Source organism: Pezoporus occidentalis, unplaced genomic scaffold, assembly GCF_034315485.1.
Source record: "Pezoporus occidentalis ecotype Australia unplaced genomic scaffold, CSIRO_AGI_Poc_V1 ctg66, whole genome shotgun sequence".
In the NCBI taxonomy this organism is placed as follows: domain Eukaryota; kingdom Metazoa; phylum Chordata; class Aves; order Psittaciformes; family Psittacidae; genus Pezoporus; species Pezoporus occidentalis.
In genome coordinates, this window is record NW_026916009.1 from 2,170,381 (window position 1) to 2,193,490 (window position 23,110).

The 23,110-nt window shown below is 41.1% G+C and overlaps 1 protein-coding gene across 1 annotated transcript in view; it reads right to left on the bottom strand.

Moving 5' to 3' along the window:
* Nucleotides 1-2,936: 2,936 nt before the first annotated feature.
* PPP1R1C (protein phosphatase 1 regulatory inhibitor subunit 1C) overlaps nucleotides 2,937-23,110 on the bottom strand; it is a 52,820-nt gene continuing 32,646 nt past the window's right edge. The window contains 1 exon segment of the mRNA XM_062640726.1: nucleotides 2,937-4,738. Within this exon segment, the coding sequence (XP_062496710.1) occupies nucleotides 4,650-4,738 (89 nt within the window). The 3' untranslated portion in view covers nucleotides 2,937-4,649.

Here is a 23,110-nt window from a genome sequence, read left to right on the forward strand (position 1 = left end):
TAATGCTCTGCGTGAAAAGGTCAAATATAATTGCACATGTCAGGAACCAACAGAACAACTGAAGCTCTTATGGTAGCTCACCACTGCACTGAGCTGCCAAAGGGGGGAAAAAAGTGGGGAACACAGGGAACCCCCTCCCTGCAAGAAAAAGACGGGGGGGGGTGGCGTGGAGGGAAGCAAAACAGAAAAAAGAAAAGACTAAAAAGAGAACGTTTGTGGACCTGAGCACCAGCATGGATGCTGTAGGTGAGGAAGAAATGGGAGCTTTAGGGACAGCATGTTTTTGATATGCCCTTACATCGTACCCCCTGGGTTAGGGGATAGGTGATGCCTTATGTACTGCAGGAATAAGGTCCCTCATAAAACCCACTGTGTCTCAATCTGTAAGAGAAAGCAAATGAGGGGAGGAACCCTGTACTGAACTGGGGACATCTCATTGTACGGTACCAGCTGCTAGGCTTGTAGTAAAGCAGCCCTGTAGCCTGCAGAAGCCCCACTGAAGTCGCTCCCCAACCACCCGTAGCACTGCAGCCTACCAAGCATGGCTCTGGAGAGTAGACTCGGCAGTTTGTCTTATGGAATAAACCAAAACAAATCTTTTAGAGCCAGAGCCACCACTGACCTGTCCCTCACTACTGACATCTGTTAGAGGAAATAGAGATGGACTGGAAGTCTCTTCCTCACTTACTGGCGTGACATCAGGGGAGGGCCTGGCTCAAACATGGGCAGCAGAACCTCTGCTGGCAGCTCCATCTCAGTCAGCACAATAGTGCTGGACGTGATAGGTTTTGTTCAATAACACCAGTGGTGCAAGAACTAATGGTGATATTTCAGTTTATGTTAGTGGGGAGAAATAATGACATGATGAGAAAATAGTGGGGTAATCTTTGAAGCCTTGAACAGCATTTATGGCAAGCTGAATAAAAAAAAAAAGAAATTCAATAATTAAATTGATAACAGAATAAGAGAGGCTTTCCAGTACACTACACATAGTATTTCCCCAAAGAAAAGTGTGCTGTTGGCCAAAACCTCTGGCCATTTTCAAGCCAAATTCCTCTGACTTCAGTGGAAATTATGCTTTTGAAAAGGCTTTTAAATCTTGGCTCTTACTTTTGTATCTATTTAAGTATTATCTGGCTTTGCACCTGGAGAATAAACAACATATACCATCCTGTAAGTCAAATAATGGAATTTTTCCAAATAACTTAGTAGCACAACGTCTCCATAAATCTCTCTGAAGGGAAGAACCTGTCATGGAATAACAACTATAGTATAAGAAAAAGAAACAAGGCTGTAAGATGCAATAACAAAAGGCCTTAAACCACTGTACATTAACGAGTTAAGGGATTCTGGGAAAAGACTGAGATCAGTCCAAGGAGACAGCTTCCTTTCAATCCTGCAAATAACATTTCCTGTAATACCTTGAAAGCAAGAACAACAGCAAAAATACCACTGAGTGGAAAGGCAATAGATTTAAGAACATGGAGGGAGAAAGGGGAAAAAGAGACAAATCAGAGTTTCTCATTAAGAACAAACTGTGTTCATTACTTGCTGGGTAGGTTTCTTTCTGCTTTCTTTTTCCATCAGCCTGTTTGTGGAAAATGAACTAATACAACCCATCTCTAAAATTCCTGCTCCTGACAAACCTGCAAGACTTCTTCCCCAGCAGGAGCAGGTACTGTGAGAGGAGACAGCTCAAACAGGGAACATATCATCACAATTTTCCTTTCAGGTGTTTTCATAGTGGTGTTTTCCTTGAGACTTGGTGTTCAACTAACTTTTTGTTTGCTTTCTCAACACCCTATGGATTCATTTACACTAAAACAAAAGATGACATTAATGGATTTTTTTGTTTGTTTTAATTTTGGTGATGTAAACACATTGGGCAATGATGATTGACCACTGACTCTCACAAAGAAATCTACATGGTTCAAGTGTACCAAGGTGGAGCTCTCCACACTGTGAAACAACCAGAGCTTTCAATTACACTCCAAAGTGTATGAGAGGCTCTCTGTCTAAGGCTGCTGTTTTTAAAAGTCAGAGGCTTCACCAAAACTGAGAAAAGACCTAGCTTAGTACGCACACTGCTTTTCCTGATTTTCCCTTCTTATTTCCCCACACCCAGATATTCTCTCATAGGGTTCACTGACAATTCACTGGCAATTCTTCTCTGCTTCATGCCAAGTACTTTTTTTCAGGGCTCTGTTGTTTTACTGGTTCTTTCCTTTGTATCTCCACTTACTGTATGCCTCACAAGTAGAAGATCAGACAAGCAGGGTTTGCTCAGCTTTTCAAACTAAAAATGGCTGATATATAAGAAAATGTGCATCCTGTCTTTGTCCTTCAGATGAAGTCCCACCAGCAAATGGTGTTAGGGTAGATCCATAGTAAAATCTCTGCAACTGGTCCTGTCCCTTTGCTAGAAAGGAGGAGTCTATCCCTGTGCTCAGAATTGCTGTTTGCATAACCTTGGATCAAGAGAAAAATAAACAGGCTTTTAACATGGTAAAGCTGAAATATTTATAGATGAGGGGATGATAAGATCTGGATTTAGAGATGCATCTAAATACTGGTGTGGCTATCTGAGGTTCTTATCAGATCTTGATGCTTCATCCAGATCATGGCTGTAAACCAGAATTGTTTTCCTCTCATTGCTGCAGTAACAATCCTGGAAACACTCAGATCCAGTTCAAACTAAATCTTTTTTAGTTTTTCCTGTTATCCTCAAGTCCATCTGTCATCCTGGTGTTCAGTAATGAATTCTCCAAGATCTTACCAGGTGCTTTGTGTTGCCTTTGAAATGTTGAGGTTCCAAAGTGTTCAATACCTTGTCCTGGTATCAAGTATTATACATCATGCACACTTTTTCATTTGCCTGTAAGTTCTAGGCAGTCCTCATCTGAAGCCTGTGGGTAAAAATAACCAGCAAAAAGCCATTAATATAAAAAACATTTTATTAGCTAGCAACACAGATAGATGGTGTGAGGTTAAACACCAATGACTGTTTTACAACTGGGAGCACTGTGTCAATGAACAACTATGTGGAGAGCCTGGTGCTGTGCAAAAGCAAAGCTGTGGCCAGAGGCCTGCTCTTCTTGCTACGATTCCAGTCTTAGCTTTGGGCTATTCAAATGGTTTCTGAAGGGTTATTTCCTTCTTTTTGTTGTTTGTGGCATAAAAAGCCTCCAGTCCCATAAGTCCCGTATTTGTTTCTGTACATCTGAAGAGTCCTTCTTTTAGTCTTTCTTCCATACCCATGCTGAGCTGGAGTCACAGATCCTTTTTGCAGCGTTTCTACAGAAAGTGGCAACAAAGAGGGCAGATATAGAGAGACAGATGGAGGGCAAAAAGATGGCTCCCAGATATAAAGAAACACTTGTTGACAGATCCTGTTCGCAGCAGGTCTTCATGGAAGACTTTGGATTGAGAGTGAAGTCACCATGCAAGGCATAGACAAAAGGCTCTGTGTTTTCATACGCTTCATCTCCTTTTTCTTTTTTTGCTAGCTCAGCCCTTTAAAAGAGACTTAAAGCAGTGGAAAGTTAAACTGAAGGTAAAACTGTATCAAAGGCAAGCAGGTAATACAAAACGACAGTGAATTGGTTTAAAAATGGCCACTGATAAAAAAGGAAATGATCTGTCAAGTGCAACTTTGAAGCAGCACGTTTTTCCTTCTCCACCTTATTTCATTTTATGCCATAAAGTTTGCATGGTCTAACAAATGAAAATGCTGACCTGAACCATGCCAAACTTCACCCAGAAAACCTGACTCAGACATGTGCTAAATCCCTGCACCTTGAGATGCTACCATTTACTGGCTGAAACTGTGCCAAACACAGAGTAGTCTGGCCCCCTTTCTCAGAGAAGGCTGTAACCCTATGCTTGCTGCAGGTGATGAAAGTGAGTATCAGCATTTCCTGCAGCTCAGCTGGTGCATGGGGACCTGCTCACAGGTCTCACACATTCCTGTGTTTCCTTTGACTCTTAAATTGAAACATTTTCTAATGCCTCCAGATAAAAATTATCTTGTGAAAAGAGAAACTGTTTTGGCTGACATGACTAGGCAACCTCAGACCAAAGAAGCAAGACTAGTACTTTAAATGTTGCATGTCCAGGGAACTTGGGGAAGAGTGTCTTTGCATCCCCCTCTAGACTAAGAGTCACCTCTGCTTAGTTTGTTTCTACCTACTGCGGGTAACTCTAACAATGCTGGTAAAAGCTGGCTTTCACTGAAAGGATGATTTTATATGAACGTTTCTCTGCATGCTAGACAAACCCACTGTACAATATACAACCTTGTCTAAGTGAACATATTATTTATTTTTTAGCTTTTAAATCAGTTTTATTTACAACCGAGTACAGCTCACACACAGTAGTTAAGCTCTGGCAGTACTGATGTCAGGTCACTAACACATTTGCAAATTACATTTCTAAGTCATAGAAAATGAAAGAAAAATGACTTTAAAAGAAGTGGTTTATCTTTGGGTATAAGGATCACAGAACACAATCGCAGGTGGCTGTAAAACCCAGCCGAGGACGCTCCCCAGGGAGCCCCGGTGCCGCCGGCACGGTGTGGGGACACAAGCAGTGGCAAATGGTCTGAGGCACGCACGGCCGCGCAGTTCAGTTACTCTCCGTGATGTGGCTCCTTAATGGCCCCACTCCTCTTCCCTTTCACTAACTCCCTCTTCTTCCTCTGGAAACGCTGAATCACTCTGACTCTTCAAATGCTTAATCCCTGAAAATACAGAAGTTATGGTTAAAGCTGTGTTGGTTTTCATCAGGCATTTTCTTCCTGAGGGAAATGAAAAACAAAAATCCAAAGTAGCGGCAAGTTTTTTAAATGCCCATACTGACTCCGTTGTTCACAAACCTCTTAGTTCAAACAATACTATGGTGCATTTCCAACAGAAACATTCTCTTGAATATAGGCTCTGAGGAAATTTATCATGTTTTGATGGACAAATCTGCTGAAAGATGCCTTGTAGAACAGAACAGTATTTGCTTGGTAATTCTTGATTGGATTAGTATTGCTGATCTCAAGCAATTTAAAAGTTTTCAAGGCTCAGACAGTAGATGTGGGAATGATTCCAATAGAATTTCAATTTAAGCCTCTTTCTGAGACTGATCTGCTGAAGGTCAGTGCTCACATGGACCCAGTGCCCCAGTCACAGCTCCCGTGTGCACCAGAGGTGTTCTCCAGCATATGTCACCGCAGTCCTCACATGACCTGCAGAGCTGTCCTGATGCAAAGAGGACATTGCACTCAACAGAGAGAGAACTGCTGGCATCAAAGCCATGACAAGTTTGGATCATTTCCCACATGGAGAATGTATTCTCTTGACTTCCAAAAACCTCATGGGCTGGATGAAAAGAATAAATACCTATAATGGGGTATGTGGAAATTTAGGTTTAAGAAGAAGTGTGAAGTTCCTTTGCTGGCTGGTTTCAGCCAGCAAGTGAAGTAGATTCTATGAAAATAAATCAAATTCAAAGTTATTTTCCCTGTCCCATGTTCAGCACAAGCAAGCAGGACTCAGTGAATGGACCTAATCTCATTTTCTCAGCTTTGCCTTGTGGTATAGAAGAATGCAAACTAAAAAAGGAGATAAAATCAAGCTAAAAAGATGACAGGGAGTAGAGACCCGATATGGCTGTTACTTATAAAAAAAATCTAAACAGCAAATGCACAAGAATGGTTTCTAGGTGCCCTGGGTTTTGTGACAAACAGTTATGTAACAGGAACCTGTTAGTCGTAAATGCATGATTTCAACAAAACATAAAATTGAATCAGGCTTTCTGGTGTCATTACTGCCATAACATGGAAACATTATTGGTTTCATTACATACCATACATAGTTCTATTCACTATTCTATTTGTCAGAAAAGAAAATAGCTTTCCTTCTGCATCAGTTCCTCTGTTTGTTGAGGAGAAATTGCAGCACAGCTGCTTTAGATAACCACAGCTGGATAGTCAACCCCCCCCCCCCCACACACACACACTTGTAGAGGCACAAAGAGGAGTGCACCCTTAAATCTTACATGGTAAGATCCAGATTACCTCAAATTCAGAGTAAGAGAAATTAATGGTCTACATCCAAAGGTTGTGGCCCAGTGTCACTTAACCTGGAGATTCCTACACTTCACAGTTTATGTCCACTCCACTCCAAAATATGGAACAGTTTTTTTTTTTCCAAATACCTCACTTGAAAAAAAACAAGAAAATCAACAGAAGTTATTCCAATTATTCCAGTTCAACAAAGTTACAAACAACTGAAACCAGAATTTTACAATGGGTCATACAACTGGAGTGCAGCCAGCTCCGCTTCCAGCAGGAGCCCATCACTGCTCTGTGCTGGCCTCTTAGCTCCTCTCTCTTTTTGTTATTCCACACAAATGGCAGTACTTGGTTACCTGGGAAACTGTTGTTCAGATGTAAAACAAGCAAATAAATTAATGCTCCCAAGCCACAGTACTTGTAATTGTGCCCTGCAATAATCAAACCATTTCCAGTTAAGTAACTGTGATACCTGAAGAAACAACTCAGGTGCTCAGCTATGACCAAGCTGGCCTCATTAGCAGGCCCTTTAATAAGACAAAAGCTTTAAATAGTATTTCACCTAACTATAGGTTAATGGACATTCATTTTAAAATTATATTGTGTTTATAGGGCAAATTTATCTCCTTCTGTTTACTTCTTGAGTTACAGAGCCATTTCTTGCACATGCACAGTATCCATCTAACAGCTACTATTCAGTAGTCCAGGCAGGAATTGCTAGGAGCCAGAATGCATCATTTTTAGGGAATTTTTGAAAGATGAATAACAGAAAGCTGTGGACAGAAAATGTGTCACAATATACAGTTAGTATGATGAAGCTTCATGAAATAGAATTTTTGGTAGGAATGAAGACTTTTGGCAATACATTGAACTCGAAAATTGGAAGAAAGGGTGTGAAATGACATCAGTGAGCATTATCCATTGATTAGCAGGTGACTATCAATCTCATGTAATGATTTTTCATAACCTGTGTTCTACAGCCTGACTTCACAATGCCAGTCATTTAATACCACAGTGTCATTTGGATGTAAAGACTTACAGGGTTTCCTGCACTGCCCAGTAGGTGCACAAGACTTGATGTCAGTATTCATAAGGCTCAAGATTGTTGGAATTAACTGACCCTATGTGTGGCATTATGAAATAAGACGCTCAGCTACACAATGAAACAAGTTAGCATGAACAGTCAAATATTAACATACAAATATGCATAACAAAAAAGGCTGTTGGCTTTCCTGGAAGGATACACTCCATGCACAAAACATCAGACTTTTACAGGGCAAAAAGAGTCTAAGGTAATACTTCTTTAAATGATAGCTGTCATACTCTTAGATTTAAAGCGTATCCAGCACATAACGTTGCAGTAACCCGCTGTGGCTGCCAAAGGTAGTCCAGAGGCGCTTGAGATGGGCAGGCCAGGGAGAGCACTGGCACATACATCCACAGCTCAAGAGAAGAGGCAATTACAGTGGCTCTTGCATGTCACTCCAGGAGGGTTACTCGAGTTGTGTGCCCTGCTCTTTGTCAATACAAAGCAAATGATAAAGAGGTAGTGAGGTGAAGCTCTGTCCACAGAGATATTTTTTTCTAATTTGGACCTATTCATACCCAGTACCTTTGTTTAGCAATCTCTGAATTGTTTGCTGAAAGGTTACATTCTCCTAGAGACCAAGTGAAAACTCATTACTCCGGTCACCTCAACTATGGTAATGTTAATTTATCTGAAAGGATATTTCCTTCTTACATTTTCAATCTTCATACACTGGTAACACAGTTCATGCCCTCAGTGCTCTCAAATATTAATTAAGAGGCACCAGAATGCTGTTGTTTAGGGTTTGTTTCTATTCATTGATTAAGCACAGTAGTAAGGATGAGCAAGCAAATAAAGACTATGATTTTACTCATAGGAAAAAAAACAAACCAAACACAGCCAGGATATTGGGGGGATGGGTAGGAGGAGAAGAGGAAAGGGGGGGGAGAAATGGGGGATATTTTAGAAGATACTGTTTGTACACACAGCTGATCCAAATTAGAAACATCAAGTTACAGATTCCGCATAAACTACACAAGCTTCATAATATGAGTTGCAAACAGGGAGGACTGCAAATGCTGATCCACAGAGTCACCCTGTCGCAACAATGTCCCTGATTCCAGGCAGTGGGTGACTCTGGATTTGCGGTCACCCTGACCCTCCTGAAGCACTGTGCCTACACCATCCTGATGCTGTTTCATTCCTCTCACTGCTTTGCCCCCAGCCCAGATTGCCCTGCCATGCTCTCCCCTTGTGTGTGAGGTGGTTCATGTGGTCAGAGCAATCCCACTGACTCCACCGGTCCCCCAGCTGCTGCTCCACAATATCTCACACTCTGGATGGGGCTTTGCTCTTTGCCTGGAAGGTCCGACAGCAAAAAGCCCTTCCAGCCCAAGGCTGCCCCTTCTTACAGCTTCCTGGCAATGCTTTCATACCCACAGTGTGTTCAACCTCACTCTTACTCTGCCTTAAAACAAAGCCTGTCTGAACACTGCCTCCTGTTTTCTTTTTACCCACACCCCCCCCCTCCCTCCCCCCTTCCTTTTATGCTTCTAAAGCCAGCAGGACAAGAACTGTTTTTCCTCAAAGGGCTTATATTTCACTGCAGGTAATTTAATCCAATTAATGCTGATAAAGAAACCCTTAATGCCAAAGCATATTCAGTAGCTGTGCACTAATACACTTTGACCTGGTAATTGTTTTTAGATGAAGTCACTGCCTCAAAGCTTGTTTCTAGATTACTTGTAAATTATGAGTGCAAATGGAACAACTTTCTGGCATTTTTGCAGTCACATAACAACATCTATGCTGTTTAATCAACAGCTGTCTTTTTGCTTCTCTCCATCTGACCAAAGCACCGGATTAGAAGGCTAAAGAGTGTCACAAGGTATGAAATATCCAAGTGTTCCTGAATTAAATAACTCCTGGGAAAAAAATCAGATTACTTCAGTAATTAAGGCGGCTCCCCACCCTATTTAACACTTCTTCCTTCACCCCGCTTCACTGCCTCAGGAACTGTGCTGACATTTACCAAACTCTGGATTGAACTCTGGTTGGGAATTTGAATTCCCTAAGGGTTACTTAGTTTTATGATTTGGAGCTGATCCTCTCTCTATCAAAGAAAAGCAGTGAACAGTGAAGCTGAGCCACAGACAAAGCAGCCTCATTTTCAGTTTCAGAACTCAAATCACTTTGAAATGATCGAGGAAACAAAACTGGCCAAAGAGGATAAAGGACAAATAAAAATGCCTACTTTTTGCCATGTTTTGGTTCGCTCATCAAAAATGAGAATATCAGAACAAAAAAATCATACATTCATGCCACTAAACAGGGAAAAGAACTTTTTAATGGAACATTTTGTTTCAAATCATTTGTTTCAAATCATTTAGATATGTTTTGACTTCTCTGAAACTCCTTCCTCATTTTTTTTTGTCTGGAACTGAAATGCTTTATTTAATTTGAAAACCAACTCCAAAAACCCATATAATGAACCCCCAAATATAATAAAAACCAGCATCCACCACAGGTCTTTGGCTAAGCTGGATAGAGTGGGAAGCACTTGTGAAGGTGACAGAGCCCAGAAAAGCTGACAGGTCTTCAGGGGCAGCCCCTTTCAAGCACAGGAGTGGCCCATGCTGATATGGGAGAGCAAGTAGCTTATACTGTAATAAGGAGACCTTCTTGGCTAAGCAGAGAGCCCATGACTGAGGCCCAATACCAAAAAGATGACGTAGACAGTGTATGAAAGTCAAGACAAGGTAAAAGTGAGGAATATAGGAAAAAATACAGGCCCATGACACAGCAATGGTGTTAGGAAATCTCAAACTCAGCTTGAGTTGAAACTAGTAAAGGGTATCAGGGGCTACAGGAAGAGTTTGTTTCCCTATCTTCACAGGAAAAGAAAAAAAACAAGGAAAATGTAAGCCTGCAGCTGAGTGAGCTGAGTGATACAGACATAGACAAGGTTGGGGTGCTCAATCCCTTCTGTTTCTTTTATGCCCTTTTGGACACAGATAAGATCGAAGGAGAAGAGGAAAGGTTGAGTCAGCAATCCCTTGAGAAATCTTGACTCACAGATGTCCATGGGGCTTGTGGGCTGCATGTGAGGATGCAGAAGGACCATCTGGTGTCAGTGTGAGGCCATGCTCCATCATCTTTGAAGAGCTGTGGAAACCAGGAGAGGTCCTCAGTTCCTCACCAAGCGTGAGGCTGTGCCTGCAATACTGTGTTTGCCCCCTCCTGTTCAAGAGCATGCTGATGAGCTTGTTCAGATCCAGTGGAGGCCACCAGGGTGGTCAAGGGATGTGACCTGTGAGGAGAGGCTGAGGGACCTGAGCTTGGTTAGGCAGAAGGAGGGTCACCTCTGGGGCACCAAACAGCAGCTTGCTGGTACCTATGGGTGAGTTATCCAGAAAATGGAGGTGTCTGGTCACGGATTTGAAAAAGTATATTATGACTATTTATAAAGAAGAAATTATTTCATGGGATATTTGAAGCACTGTGACATGGTTTCCCAAGACAGTCTGTGAAGTCTCTCTCATAGGAGGTTTTCAGTACTAGACTAAACAAAGCCTTGAGCAATCTGGTTAAATTTTGTGCCAATTCTGCTTTGTGCATCAGGTTGGACTATGTGCTTTCCCAAGGATCCTTGCAACATAAATAACTATATGATTTTATGAAATCAAAACTCAGTAAATCAATCTTATAGTTTAGAAAAGTATATTAATATTAACTGTGACACTGAAGGTTACATTTAGACCCAGGTGGGAACTTCAAATGCCTCCTTTCTGTGGAACAGGGATGAAGCATCTAATTGCACCAGTCAGACTTATTTCAGGAACAAGGCTTCTTTTCACTCCTTAAAACCATGGGCCAGACTAAGCATTTCAGTACTGATCTGGGGAAGCATCAAACTCATAACTGGATTATGTGGCCCACTGTGATCTATATATAAACAAATGTGAGCTATATATATATTTGTATTTTTTCCCAAATACCAGGGATGAAAACAATGGGATTAAGGGGTTGCATCAAACCACATGCAACTCTGTTTCTAAAATCAAGGAACATGGAGCATCTCTTGCATGTGACAGATATACCTACAGGTGAAATCTCACATAGCAATGACAACCCAGTCATGGCCCAGCACATAGAGATGTCAAAGAAAATACTTCAATCCAATTTTCATTGCCTTGCACATTTTTCTTGCTCAATGTGTCCATTATGGTCCTCACCTTATCTCCAGTGAAAAGAGTCATGAAAACTCTCCTTTTCCCAGGGTTCTTCACTACTACCACATCTCCTTCTCTAAGCTTTATAAGTGTACCTTTTCTCCTGCATTCAGCATTTTGCAGTTACCATCACCTGAATCATTTCCACGATTACTTCCTATGTCACCACCAAGAAACTCACTTTCCTTCTGGAGTTCCTTCCACTTACTCTCTCCAAGATATTTCAGACTGATGGCAGCTATTTATGCTTTCAAGGAAGATGAAATTTCTTCACATATGGTGAGAACCACCCCCTCTCATCTCAAATCAGGAACCAATGCAGCTTTGGCACTTCATTTGTATAGGTTTTTAAATGAGCATTTTCATCCTTTAACACATGGTACTGAGTGCTGGAGAGATATACCTATAAGCCTAAACAGCCAGTCCTAAGTCACAGAATAGTTTATGTTGGAAGGGACCAAATTATCCTCAGAATTCTGTTATTGAATTTGAGGAAAAAGCCAAGACCATTTCAATTGCCCTCATGTTGACACAAAGACTGCCACATTCCTCCCTAGGACTCTGTATCTGTTCCTGGGTTTGATTCCTACACCCCAGCAGGGAGTTTCCTGGTGAAACAACCAACTTCTGTTAAATATTTGAACAAGGTTTAATGCGGCATAGCACTAATCCTTGGTGTGGGTGCCTGGGTGCTATGTGTAACATCAATACAACATGACAAGAATTGTAGCATACAGTGATCAGTGGGGATTACTGAGTATGAACTAAGTTAGATGACAAAAGATATTTGTTTGCTAAGAGAAAATGTGTTTTACTTACCTTTTCTTGTGTTTCTTCATTCCTGCTTACATGAATGGCTTCAGTCTGCCAATCTGGCAGCAACTATTTCATCTGCTGGTGTTCACGTTCATAAATCACATCACCTGTGGCAGGAGGCTAGCCCTGCTTCCAAGCAGACCCGGCACAAGAGCAGGCCAGCCTCCTGGAGGGTGGCAACCTTGGTGTCCCCCAAGGCAGACACTCTTGTAGGTGGTCCAAAGAATGTCAAAAAGTAATGTGATGTGACAGCAATAAACCACACAGAGCCAGACCTTAACAATTCCCATGTGTCTGAATGAGCAAACAGAGAAAATATGAAAGAGAGAAGACAAAATAAAAGTAAATGGATGTGGAAAATATTGCTTTATAGATGTGGTCAGCTGTGCACAGTCTGCTTGATACAGACTTTGGAAGTTTTCTAAAAGTTAGGGTGTTCTTTGTTGAGAAAGACTGAAAAATGCTGCTCTGTGGAACTCCCAGTCCTCATGCCTTTAAGCTTTGTTTTGTCAACCAAGGTTTCATGGCAAGGTAAGACTAATCACTTGAAACTTGCAGTCAATGAATCTGAACACAGACAGGTCATTTGTTATTACACAGGGCTTGGAGCCACTCCTCCAGTAGTTAATGGGACTTTTACTATTTTCAAAGAAAGAAGGGTCAGCTTTTGTAACTGATCTTAATTTCCAGTTGTAAAGAAGAAATAACTTCAAACAGCTACAATTATTTACAATCAATGTATGTGACATACTATTAATTAAAAGTTTGAGGTATGAGATAAACAAAGCGACACAGATAATTGGCACATTAAGTATTCTCAAACTCCTGTTTAGATTATTCAAGGAGAAGCAAAGTCAGGCTGTCACCCTGTCCTTTACAGCTGATAGAGCTGTAAAGGCCAGCAGACACGGTGGAACTTCAACATTTAAAATAAAAAGAATCTGAAGCACCAGTGTGGAGGTTTAAACTATGTTGACATTTCAGCAACCTATAAATCAGAAAAAAAACCCTTGTGTGCTACATTATTTTATATCTAAACTCAGGCTGAGGAAGAGATAAACATTCTCATGTGTCTGTTACGATGATGAGACCAAGATGTTATTCAGCCATGCAATTTCATCTAGGGTTTTTTCTATCTCTAATGTGCATTTCTTTCAAGAGATGACTAAATCAAAACAAATGATCTGAAGCATTGGCAAATATGATGGGTTTATGTAGGTCAGATACCTGACCCGAGGCAAATCAGATCATCAGCATATCCATCAGGTCACCATGGCCTCATAGATGTTTGTGAATGATCATTCAGAAACCAAGCAACAAGGACTGGCTAATTTATATATGTCTGCTGGTTGTTACTAACTCTTCTCCTAGCTCCAGTCATACAATACTCAGTCCTCATGGTGAGCCTTTGGATGACAAATCTGGGGGTTCATGCTACTTTCTTCCAGTCAAAAGACTCAGTGTTAAACTATCACAATGAAGACTGTATGAGAGCAGCAAAATTCAGGGTGCAAAATGTCTGGCTGCTTTCCATTTTATTCTCTCACACAGCACTTTCCACTCCATTTTTTTAATCTCAGAAGTTGCTTGAAGCAGCACTGGATCTATAAGACGAGCACAAAGGAACTGCTTCAGCACAGAAAGGCTTTTGTTGGTCCTCCACAGGCTGGCCAGAACATGCACCGGAGACAGAGGTCAGCTTCACTGTGGCTGAAGGAACTGCATCTCCCTCTTACAGTAGCCAAAAGTGTAAACACAGAGGCTTTTGTTGCCCCAGGCAACTTCTGCTAGTATGCAAACATCTCATTTTGCTGGTTCCTTCCTTCCCTCGGAAGTCCTCAGACTGCAGAAGTCAGCCAGCCTTCAGAGTTCTAATGAACAGCAGAAGCCCCTCCAGTCAGCTAAGTGGATGTGTCAGCCTGTAACAATCTCAGCCCAATGCTAATTACCCTTTGGAAAGCCAGAAAGCATTTCTTAGCTGATTCTGTGGAGGATGGCTCCTGGTCAGATACCTCAACAACTGCTTGAGCACAAAACCGTGCAGAGACGACTTCCACACTGGCAATGAAGCCAGACAGTACTTTAGGGCTCTCCTGCATGGCCCCGTGTGCTGGTCTGGCTGGGCAGCTGGAGGCTGCAACCAAGACAGGATTAAAGCTTTCCAGCAGAGATTTTTTCATCATAATTTGTCATAGGTCAGATATAGGCTTAGAGCTGTTGATAAGTGCTGATAAGTGTGCTTGAATTCAATCAGCGCAGGCAGATCTTCAAAGGTGTTGTGCTTTAACAGGTCCTGGGGAGCTCATTAGACGGTCAGAACACCCCCTCAGAAAGCAGCCATCTGAAAGCCAGCTTTTACTGGGCAATGTGTTTATTTGCTGGAATTGCTGAACCCTCATTTTTAACACCAGCACCACTTGCAGGCAGGCAGCTGTCTGTCTAACAGTAGATCAGAATCCCAGGACTAGCAGAATTGTTCCCCTAAGTGAAAGGATTACAGTAATTCCATCAAATCAAGGGCTATGCTTCCAAACCTGAATCAGCTGCTCCATAATAACATAAGCCAATAGCTCTGCTACTGTCACAAAATCTGTACTAGAACGCACTGGCCTTAAAAGTTTATGAGTTGCATTTCCTAAGCATGGCTTCTTTAAATTAAAACATCTTACATTTTCCCAGGCAACTTCTGTCATTCTCATAATTCACCACATGCTGCTCCAGGCCACTTTATATTTCCAGTGTGAGACACTGTAGGCTGACTACCTTAAAATAAGCCATAAGGGAAAAACCAGGAAATGGGTTTTACAGCTACAAAAAATCACATCAGGAAAACTGACGCTCAAGACAACATGAAACAATGCTCAGTACTTCAACTGCAGCATGTAAGTCCATTTTGAGGTTGGGACAAGACAAATGTTAGTTATATAGACTGCTATGTACAAAATAAAGCAATGTTACCATCCTTCATTCTGTAAGTAAACAAAAGGAAAGTTTAAGGATAATTAGATAAATATTAAATTTCTTATCTTCTGCATTCCAAAAGATATGCAATCATTCAACATAAATTCTGGATAAAGTATAGAGTTAGGTTGAAGGTTGTGCTTCATGACAGAGATTCAATTATATAACGATAAGGGTCCTTTCTAGCCGTAAGATCAATGAGCATTTACAAAAGTGATCCCCCTCTTATCTCCAGGAACAAAGCTTTGCTCACAGCTACTATTCCTTTTGCTGAGGATAAAAACAGGAGTTCTTCTCCCAAGATGTTAGTATACTAAATAATGGTTTACATGTGAGGAAGGGAATTAGACAAATTTAAATTTGTCTAATCTATTCCTGCCAGTAGTGGCAACCAAGAATATTTTGATTTTCCTTCCCTAGTTCTTAATGGGAAATCTCCAACCTGCTATCCTGGGCACTTCTCTCACTACAGTACAGTTGTTCAAGTCTTTTCTAATACAGAGCAGAAATGAGTTCTTGCCTAAAACTGCTGTTGAGGCTCACGACCGAGTCTTCAAAGCAAATGCATTAAAAGTTGCTAAAGGATTTTATTTCAGCAATTAATTTTCGGGAAAATGCTGTATTAGAGAATGAAATGAAGGAGTCTGTTTGGATCTTAGGTGGGCTCGGACTTACACCTAGTTGTGAGGTAGTTATGGTTGCCATGATATGGAAAAGTACACTGTGATGTAGTGCATGGATAGTAGCATGGATTTTTGTCCATTCTGTACATTTCAACTTCAAGTTAAATGGCTTCCATTCAAATGACAATGTCCATTAGGGTTTTAAAGAAATTATTGGCCGTCAGAGATCTGTTTATGATGGGGAAAAGATGAAGCAGTACACCTCTGCTGGAAAACCTGCGATGAAGGTTGTGTGTGGCACTGGTGGTGCCTCAAGTGCTGGGGAGAGCAAACCCACAACATGCTGCTGTTCTGGCAGCGTATGCAGCAAAAGTAAAGCACTTAAGGAATCTGCTACTTAACTGCAAACTTCTGAGCAGTAAGAATGAAGTGCAGCATTTCCACCTGCACTTTGCTTGCAGTGGTTTGCTCCTGAATCAAAAGAAATCTGTGATATACAGTCCAAATAGTAGAGCAGGGGAATGAAATCTTATACAGCAAAATAACCTCTCAATGTGTGGTGGAAGCATTGATAACAGTAACAAACACCTTTTCACTCCCTAGCCTGGCCCCTGCACAAACATTTTTTTTGGAGAAGATAATTTTGTAGGTTCCCTTAAAAAAAAAGAAACAAGAAACCAAACAACAAAACCCCCAAACCAAAACAGTATTTGTTTTACCATAATTTTGCACTTGGTTGCCTCTCTGGATGGCAAGGATGGGTTTTTTTTTAATCCCAGTATACTTTAATCATGTGAATAGCATTCTCATCCTGATAGCTCTGTTTGTACTGCTCAGGCAAGTGTTTTCACTGCAATACAGCTGCAGCTCACCCCCTTTGGGCAGGTAAACTTCCCTCAGAAAATTTCTCTGCAAAACTTAACTAACCTGTGTAGGAAGCAATGTCTTCATGTCCTGAATAGGTATAGAGTTCTGCTAACTGTAAGAGGTAAACTTAAAAAGTAGTATACAAAGGAATAGTGGGACATAAGTAGGCAATACTGAATACCCCGGCTGACTTGAGGAGCTGTGAGACATATTAGACTCCATCCAGACTGGATGTACTATGTATTTGACAGCTGTAATTGGATTATCATACAAAGACTAGCAGTTAAATTTTGATCCAGTCACTGGTCAGATGTAGACAGAATCTGGGATCAGATTTCACTAAGATTTTAACTATGGCCCTGTTTACTAAAATACATAATTGGAAATGCTCATCCTTAGTTACATGGAGCCAGTGTGCACAATCTCGGTAGTTTTGGACATGCTGCCTGGCAGACACTTTTGCTCAATGCAGAGTTATTTGCTAAACATTTGTGAGGTTTCCTTTTGGTTTTAAGTACAAAAATATTTGATTCTCCTCCTTGTTGTAATAATGATAAACCATGTAAAAACGTAACATGGTCAAAGCCATCCTTGCTTTACCTCTGCTTCCTGGGTCTTTATTTCCCTTATTTGCTGCTCACTGCTATGGCGACATCAGAATTGTCCTTGAGGGATGCTCAAGGACAGCCTGTGTTTGGAGCTAAGCACAGATACCCACCTACATTTAGGTACTTTAATATTAAATGCACTTGCCTGCAATTCCTTATACAGTCAGCACAGAGAGAGCCTTCCAGAGCTCGATTCTTCACTTAGAAGCCTATAACAAGCCCAGGGTAACTCTTTGCCTGACATGGTTTAAAGCAGCATGGATTCAGGCCAGAGCATTTATAAGGATTACAGTAGCAGACTTCAGTACCTGAATATTTGCACTTCCTTAGAGCCTTATAATTTTTGTCTACTTGTCATTAGAAAAAAACCCTGAAATCTCACAATTTCCATTATGAGAAAAAAAACCAACCCAAAAACATTTCACCAAAGCATTTAATATTAGCAGCATTGAAGCATTCAGTTTGGCCTAGTTTGTTAAACATAAAAACCTATCCGCAAATTAATTTAATTTTTAATAAAAGCTCAAAACACAAGGGATTATTTCTTTTTGCATTCAAAACCTTACTGAAAATGCTTTATTAAAAATTTTCAACTCCACAACTTCATGAGTCACTTTTGAGCAGCCATGTTTCAGTTTTCTTTAGGCATTCTTGTGTGACTTCAGTGTCAAGGGGCAGCACTATCCAGCTGCTTGCTTTTTCCTGGGCAATGGCTCTACATTTGTATATTTTGGCTAACATGGGTATTTTTATGAGGTCATGAAACCTAAACAAACAGATGAGAAAAAACTCACTGCTACAACCTGAGGGGAGAGAATCCTTAACAGAGAAAGAGGGGCTGTAATACTGAGAAGCAGAAGCCAGAACATGATGGGGTGAATGAAGTCCTGCATGTGATGACTGAGCAGCTTTTGCTGCTTCACAGCTTCTTCTGTTTCACCCGCAGGCCTGGCATGGTACCCTCAGCATTCTGTTTGGTTTATACTCCAGATCCATACTTTCTATTTTTGCTGTTCGTTTGTGGCTGTTATTCCTTTCTGTGGTCTGGGGCAGTTACAGGGTAAAATTTGTTAATGGCAGATTTAAATCTCCTCCTGAATAGTCTGTGCAGCCTGAGATTTTTAGGGTGCAGATGAAAAGCTTTCCAGTAAGTTATACTTCTTAAAACAAAGACAGCAGCAAAATATTTGCTGGTCAGCCAAAAACCCAAGGCAGCGTTTCTCTGCCATACTTCCATGTGCTGTGAAGCTTTCACTTTTAATTAATCCAGTCTGTTTGGTTTCTGTCAGAAGTCTATAAGCTTCTCTGTTAATTTGCTGATGAATCCCTACAGAGTTACAATCTTCATTGTGACCCTTATGATGATGACAAAGGAGATAGGGTTTTGGCATCAGCATAACCTATACATCAGTAATACTGTAAATGTTGAAATGAGGCGCTCTTTCCTTTTTTTTATAAACACCTTCAAAACTACACACACATTGTGATGATTAAACAGGTGATTGATAGATCATTGTTTACATTAAATTATCCCCTTCACAGTTGCTTCATGGGTGGCATATGAATAGCGAGCAATTACCGTTTTCTTCATATTGCAGGTACTGTAGCTTTAGTCCTTACATCCAAGCGGGGATCTGTCAAGAAGAATGAGCCTCTTCAGTTTTCACTAGCTCAGTGCCTATGAGCTGCTGAGACTATTGCAAGCAGCTGGGATCCATTTCAAAGGACTGAAGCTGAAGATGGCTTGAATCCTGCCCCTCTCCCTCTGCAGCTGGCATTTCATGCTACCCAGGCAAAGCCTGTGATACGAGTTATGAATCAAGTCAGCTTAACTGCCTAGGAGCACCGGAGTATTTCTGGAACATCAGGACAAGTCCTTCTTCTGGTTTCATTAACACCCCCTACTGCTGAAGAGGTTTTTATCACGTTAAGAGTTAACTTATTTGGGGCTTGCAGTCTATCCTAATTTTTGATCCTGAGACATTTTCCTAAGACACGGTATCACCCAGATAAACTGACACTGAAAGAGCACTCTTACAGACGTAGGGAGCACACTGCCACAAATTTAGATGTCATCCACTGGACTGAAAAGTGAAAATCTGATGTAGGCAGCTGTGGGACAAAGTTTTCACTGTGCTTGTCATTACCATTGTGTGAAAGGTTTACGTTTCATAAATGGTAAGTAACACAGCTATTAAATCACAGAATTGATGAGGCTGGAAGGTACCTCCATGGACAGTCTAGTCCAAACCCCTGTTCAACACACGGTCAGCTGGACCAGGTTGTCCAGTACTATACGCAGTCAGATTTTTAGTATCTCCAAGGATGGAGACTCCAGAAGCTTTCTAGGCAACTTGCTCCACTGTCTGACCACTGTCACAGCAAAAGAAAGAAAAGCTTTTCCTTATGTTTGAGTTTCCTGTGTTTCTGCTTATGACAATTGACTCTTATCCTCTTATTATATACAAATTCCTTATTTTATACCCAAGGGAATTGTGTCTATTATTACTGTTTCAAAAGACACAGTATATGCACATAAAATTTGTAAACATCGTATTTATATTGAATTTAAATATGGATTTAAATATAGTATTCATATTTTATTTACACATAAAATTGCTTCTCTAGTTTGGAAAATAACTACATAGAAGAGGCAGTGTGAATGGCAGATAGATTTCCCTAATTTTCAATACTGTTCCCAGAGTTCAACATCGGTTTTTCCAAAGAATCCATGCTTGTATCTCCTAAATGCATTCCAGCCTCTGAGAACCCAAGTCTTGTAGGCTCGTACCTTGCTCTTCTAAAAACACATTGTTGGGACAAGAAAAGCATGTCTAGTTTCTTTCTCTCATGACAGATTTATGTGTTTTAAATGTGCTCAGAAGCATTAGTTTTGACCTTGTGCGCAACTGTAGCTCTTCAGACTAACTGATGGACCCCATGTGATCTCCCATCATTTCTACTTACTTAACTCCCTGATCAAGTCAGAGACTATGCAAATATTTTTGTGTGCTGAAGCCTTCTCAGACACACCAGGCTCCTCTGAACTAGCAGGTATAGCACAGCTCCATTTCGTTGGTGCAGCTGCGTGTATGGCCTGAGATTTGCTATCGAAGCAGGAAAACAAACATCATGAGGTCCTGCAGCACACAACTTCCACAGGGAGACCCCATGCTTACATAGGGTCCTCACCAACCTGAAATTGAGGTGGGAGACAAGCCTGGCAAGCAAGTGACCTCTTTCCACACAGTCAAATCAGAGACATCTGGTTTGGAGAACGGTTCTCCAAAACTAAACAAGCCAATGAATTAAATGGGAGAACAGCACCACTATCCTGCAAGGAACAACTTCCACAGAGTAAGGGTGCAAATCCCTTGAATCAAGGGAGGCAAAGCAAACCACTATGATTTATGGGGTTTTGCACAATAATATAGGTTGTTTTTTCCACCCCCAAAAAGAAACACAAAACAATTTAGTGCATAATGCTTATGCATAACCAAGGTGCTTCTCTATTACACAAATTCAGCCAAACCGAAGTTCTAGCTTAGACATCAGAAGGGGTCTGGGACAGTGCCTCTGCACTGATCTTTTGGGAGAGGAGGAAAGAGAAGATAGAAAGAGTGAAAGGCTTATTTTGATATCTTTGGTAATATTTAAAATCTGAAATGTTTTCATTTTAACCCATTAAGCTTACTGACAACTGAAACCACCAAATTCTTATATTTCTTTTTTTTGATTGCTGGCAAATGATAAAACTGGCAAATTAAAAACCAGTGTTTAGAAATCAGTTATTCAACATAAAATTCAGTAACCACAAACTATGTGTATTACAGTAGATATAACTAGTCTCACTCTGTAGTTGCCACAGGCAGCAAAACATCAGGGGCAAAATCTTTAGTGGCTCTTTATTGTGTCAGTGACTTGAGCCTGTGAGAAACCTACCTCTTCTGGCTTGCCTAAGGCATCAAAATACCCCAGAGCCGGCATCCCATACAACCAGAATGTAATTACACTGTGGAAGCACACTATCTGGCACTAATATTTACAGTCAGAGCCTGAAAACATGTATTGCTTTCAATTTTTCTGGAAAGCACAAGCAAGAATATAACTTTACTCAATTTCGTTGTGGAAAATATAGATAAGGCGCAGAAAAGGCACTCTTCCCTAAAGGCTTACACACATTTGTACCAAAGTCATAGATTCTGTAAAAATCTAACTATTCTTAGATACAGTCTTACTTTTGATCCTGATAAGAATGAATTTGAAGAAAAGTCAGGCTCTAACCACTGCAGGGATTTGGGGAAAACTGCTTGCATGCAGGTGGAATGTAGTAATAACCTCACAGGTTTTAGCTTGTAATTATAAATTGCAGGCAGACTTTAAAATAATTCCACTCTTACAATCGTTCTTGCCATTTAGTGGCTCTCCAGAGCTGGTGGTACTGAACTGCAGCTGGATGTCACCAGGGGGAGCTTTCATGCCAAAAATCCCATTGACTTCATAGTAACTCAGATTCCTTGGGGATGGCAAGGAGATTGAAAGCTGAATCTACATGATTTCTCATCATTCCTGAAAGAAAAGGAAAAACCCGCTGCCTCCCTTTAACTCTGGAGATGGTTACCCTGTGGGTGTTCTCTGGTGTTCTGGGATACAGGCAACCACTTGCTCTGACGTTCACCGTCATTCAGCCCCTCTCTTCAGTGGCGTTTCCCTGCCTCCAGTTTTCACTGCTCTCCATTTAACTGGCCTCTTCAGTCTAATGCCTCAGTCCCTGCTAACCAGGTAGGTGTGGATGGGTTTTCTATGTACTACCAGTTGCTCTCCAGGGACAAGTGCAACCATGGTGTGTCCTGTGTCCCTGACACTTAGAAAGATACCATTGGAGGGAGTAGCCCACAAACCTGCACCGTTTCCAGGGTTTACCAGACATATGTTTACATATACTTCTTGCTGTGTGCACAATGTATGCAGTGAAGGAGCACCTTGAGCTGGACTAATCACAGCAAACATTTTAGGTTTGTGGGTTTTTGCTTATGAGCAGTCATTAGATCCCACAATTCCCTTAAATGCATTCTTAAACATATTTACTTGGTAGATTGCTCAGAGCCTGCTGACAATCTCCTCTGGCTGTAAAAGGAATGGAATAACATGGAATAACACTGGTAGCAGGTTGGGTGAGCACTGAAAAGCCTGAAAAATCCTCCCAGTGTTTCAAGAGAAATTAGTGGCTACACCAGATGAGAGCTTTTTAAACAACATCCTTCTGGCCAATGCAGCTCACAGGAAAATGAATTCCTTTTCAGATCCATATGCTTGCTGCAGTATTTCCTGTGTTTTTCTGGTCACATTCACACACATAATTCATGAGAGTGTTCAGTCCTAGCTGTGGGCCTGAAAGGATGTGGTTGAAACCTTCAGGCTGCTTATGTTCTTGTCTCCATGCCAAAGCTTTGGTGGATGGTTCTGGGAACTATGTGTTCCTGCTAAACTGGGCAATGTCACATCCAAGGGCTGAAGGAAGGGAGAAATTGTGGAGGGGAGGAGAACCACATGTCCTTCTTTAGAAAAATTTTGATTTTCAATAAATTCAGACTAATAGGCATGCACTTCAAAAGGCAGTGGAGGGGGAATCAAATAATAAGAAACCCAGGCAACATCCCCACCACAAGAAACCCAACACAGATGGTCCCTAAGAGTCAGAAGCAAGGTTTCTCATAACCTAACCTCAGAAATAAGGACCACATTGTTCAGAGGCCGAGTTATCACAAAGCTAACATTGGACATTTACTCAGGTCAGAATGAAATCTGGTGGTAGAAAGAAAAACAACTAATTGTAAACTACTGCCCCTGTAAGCGCCACCTGTGAGCAGGATCTATGCTCAAGGAAATCATTGCCTATTTCAAACCTCCGAGGCATG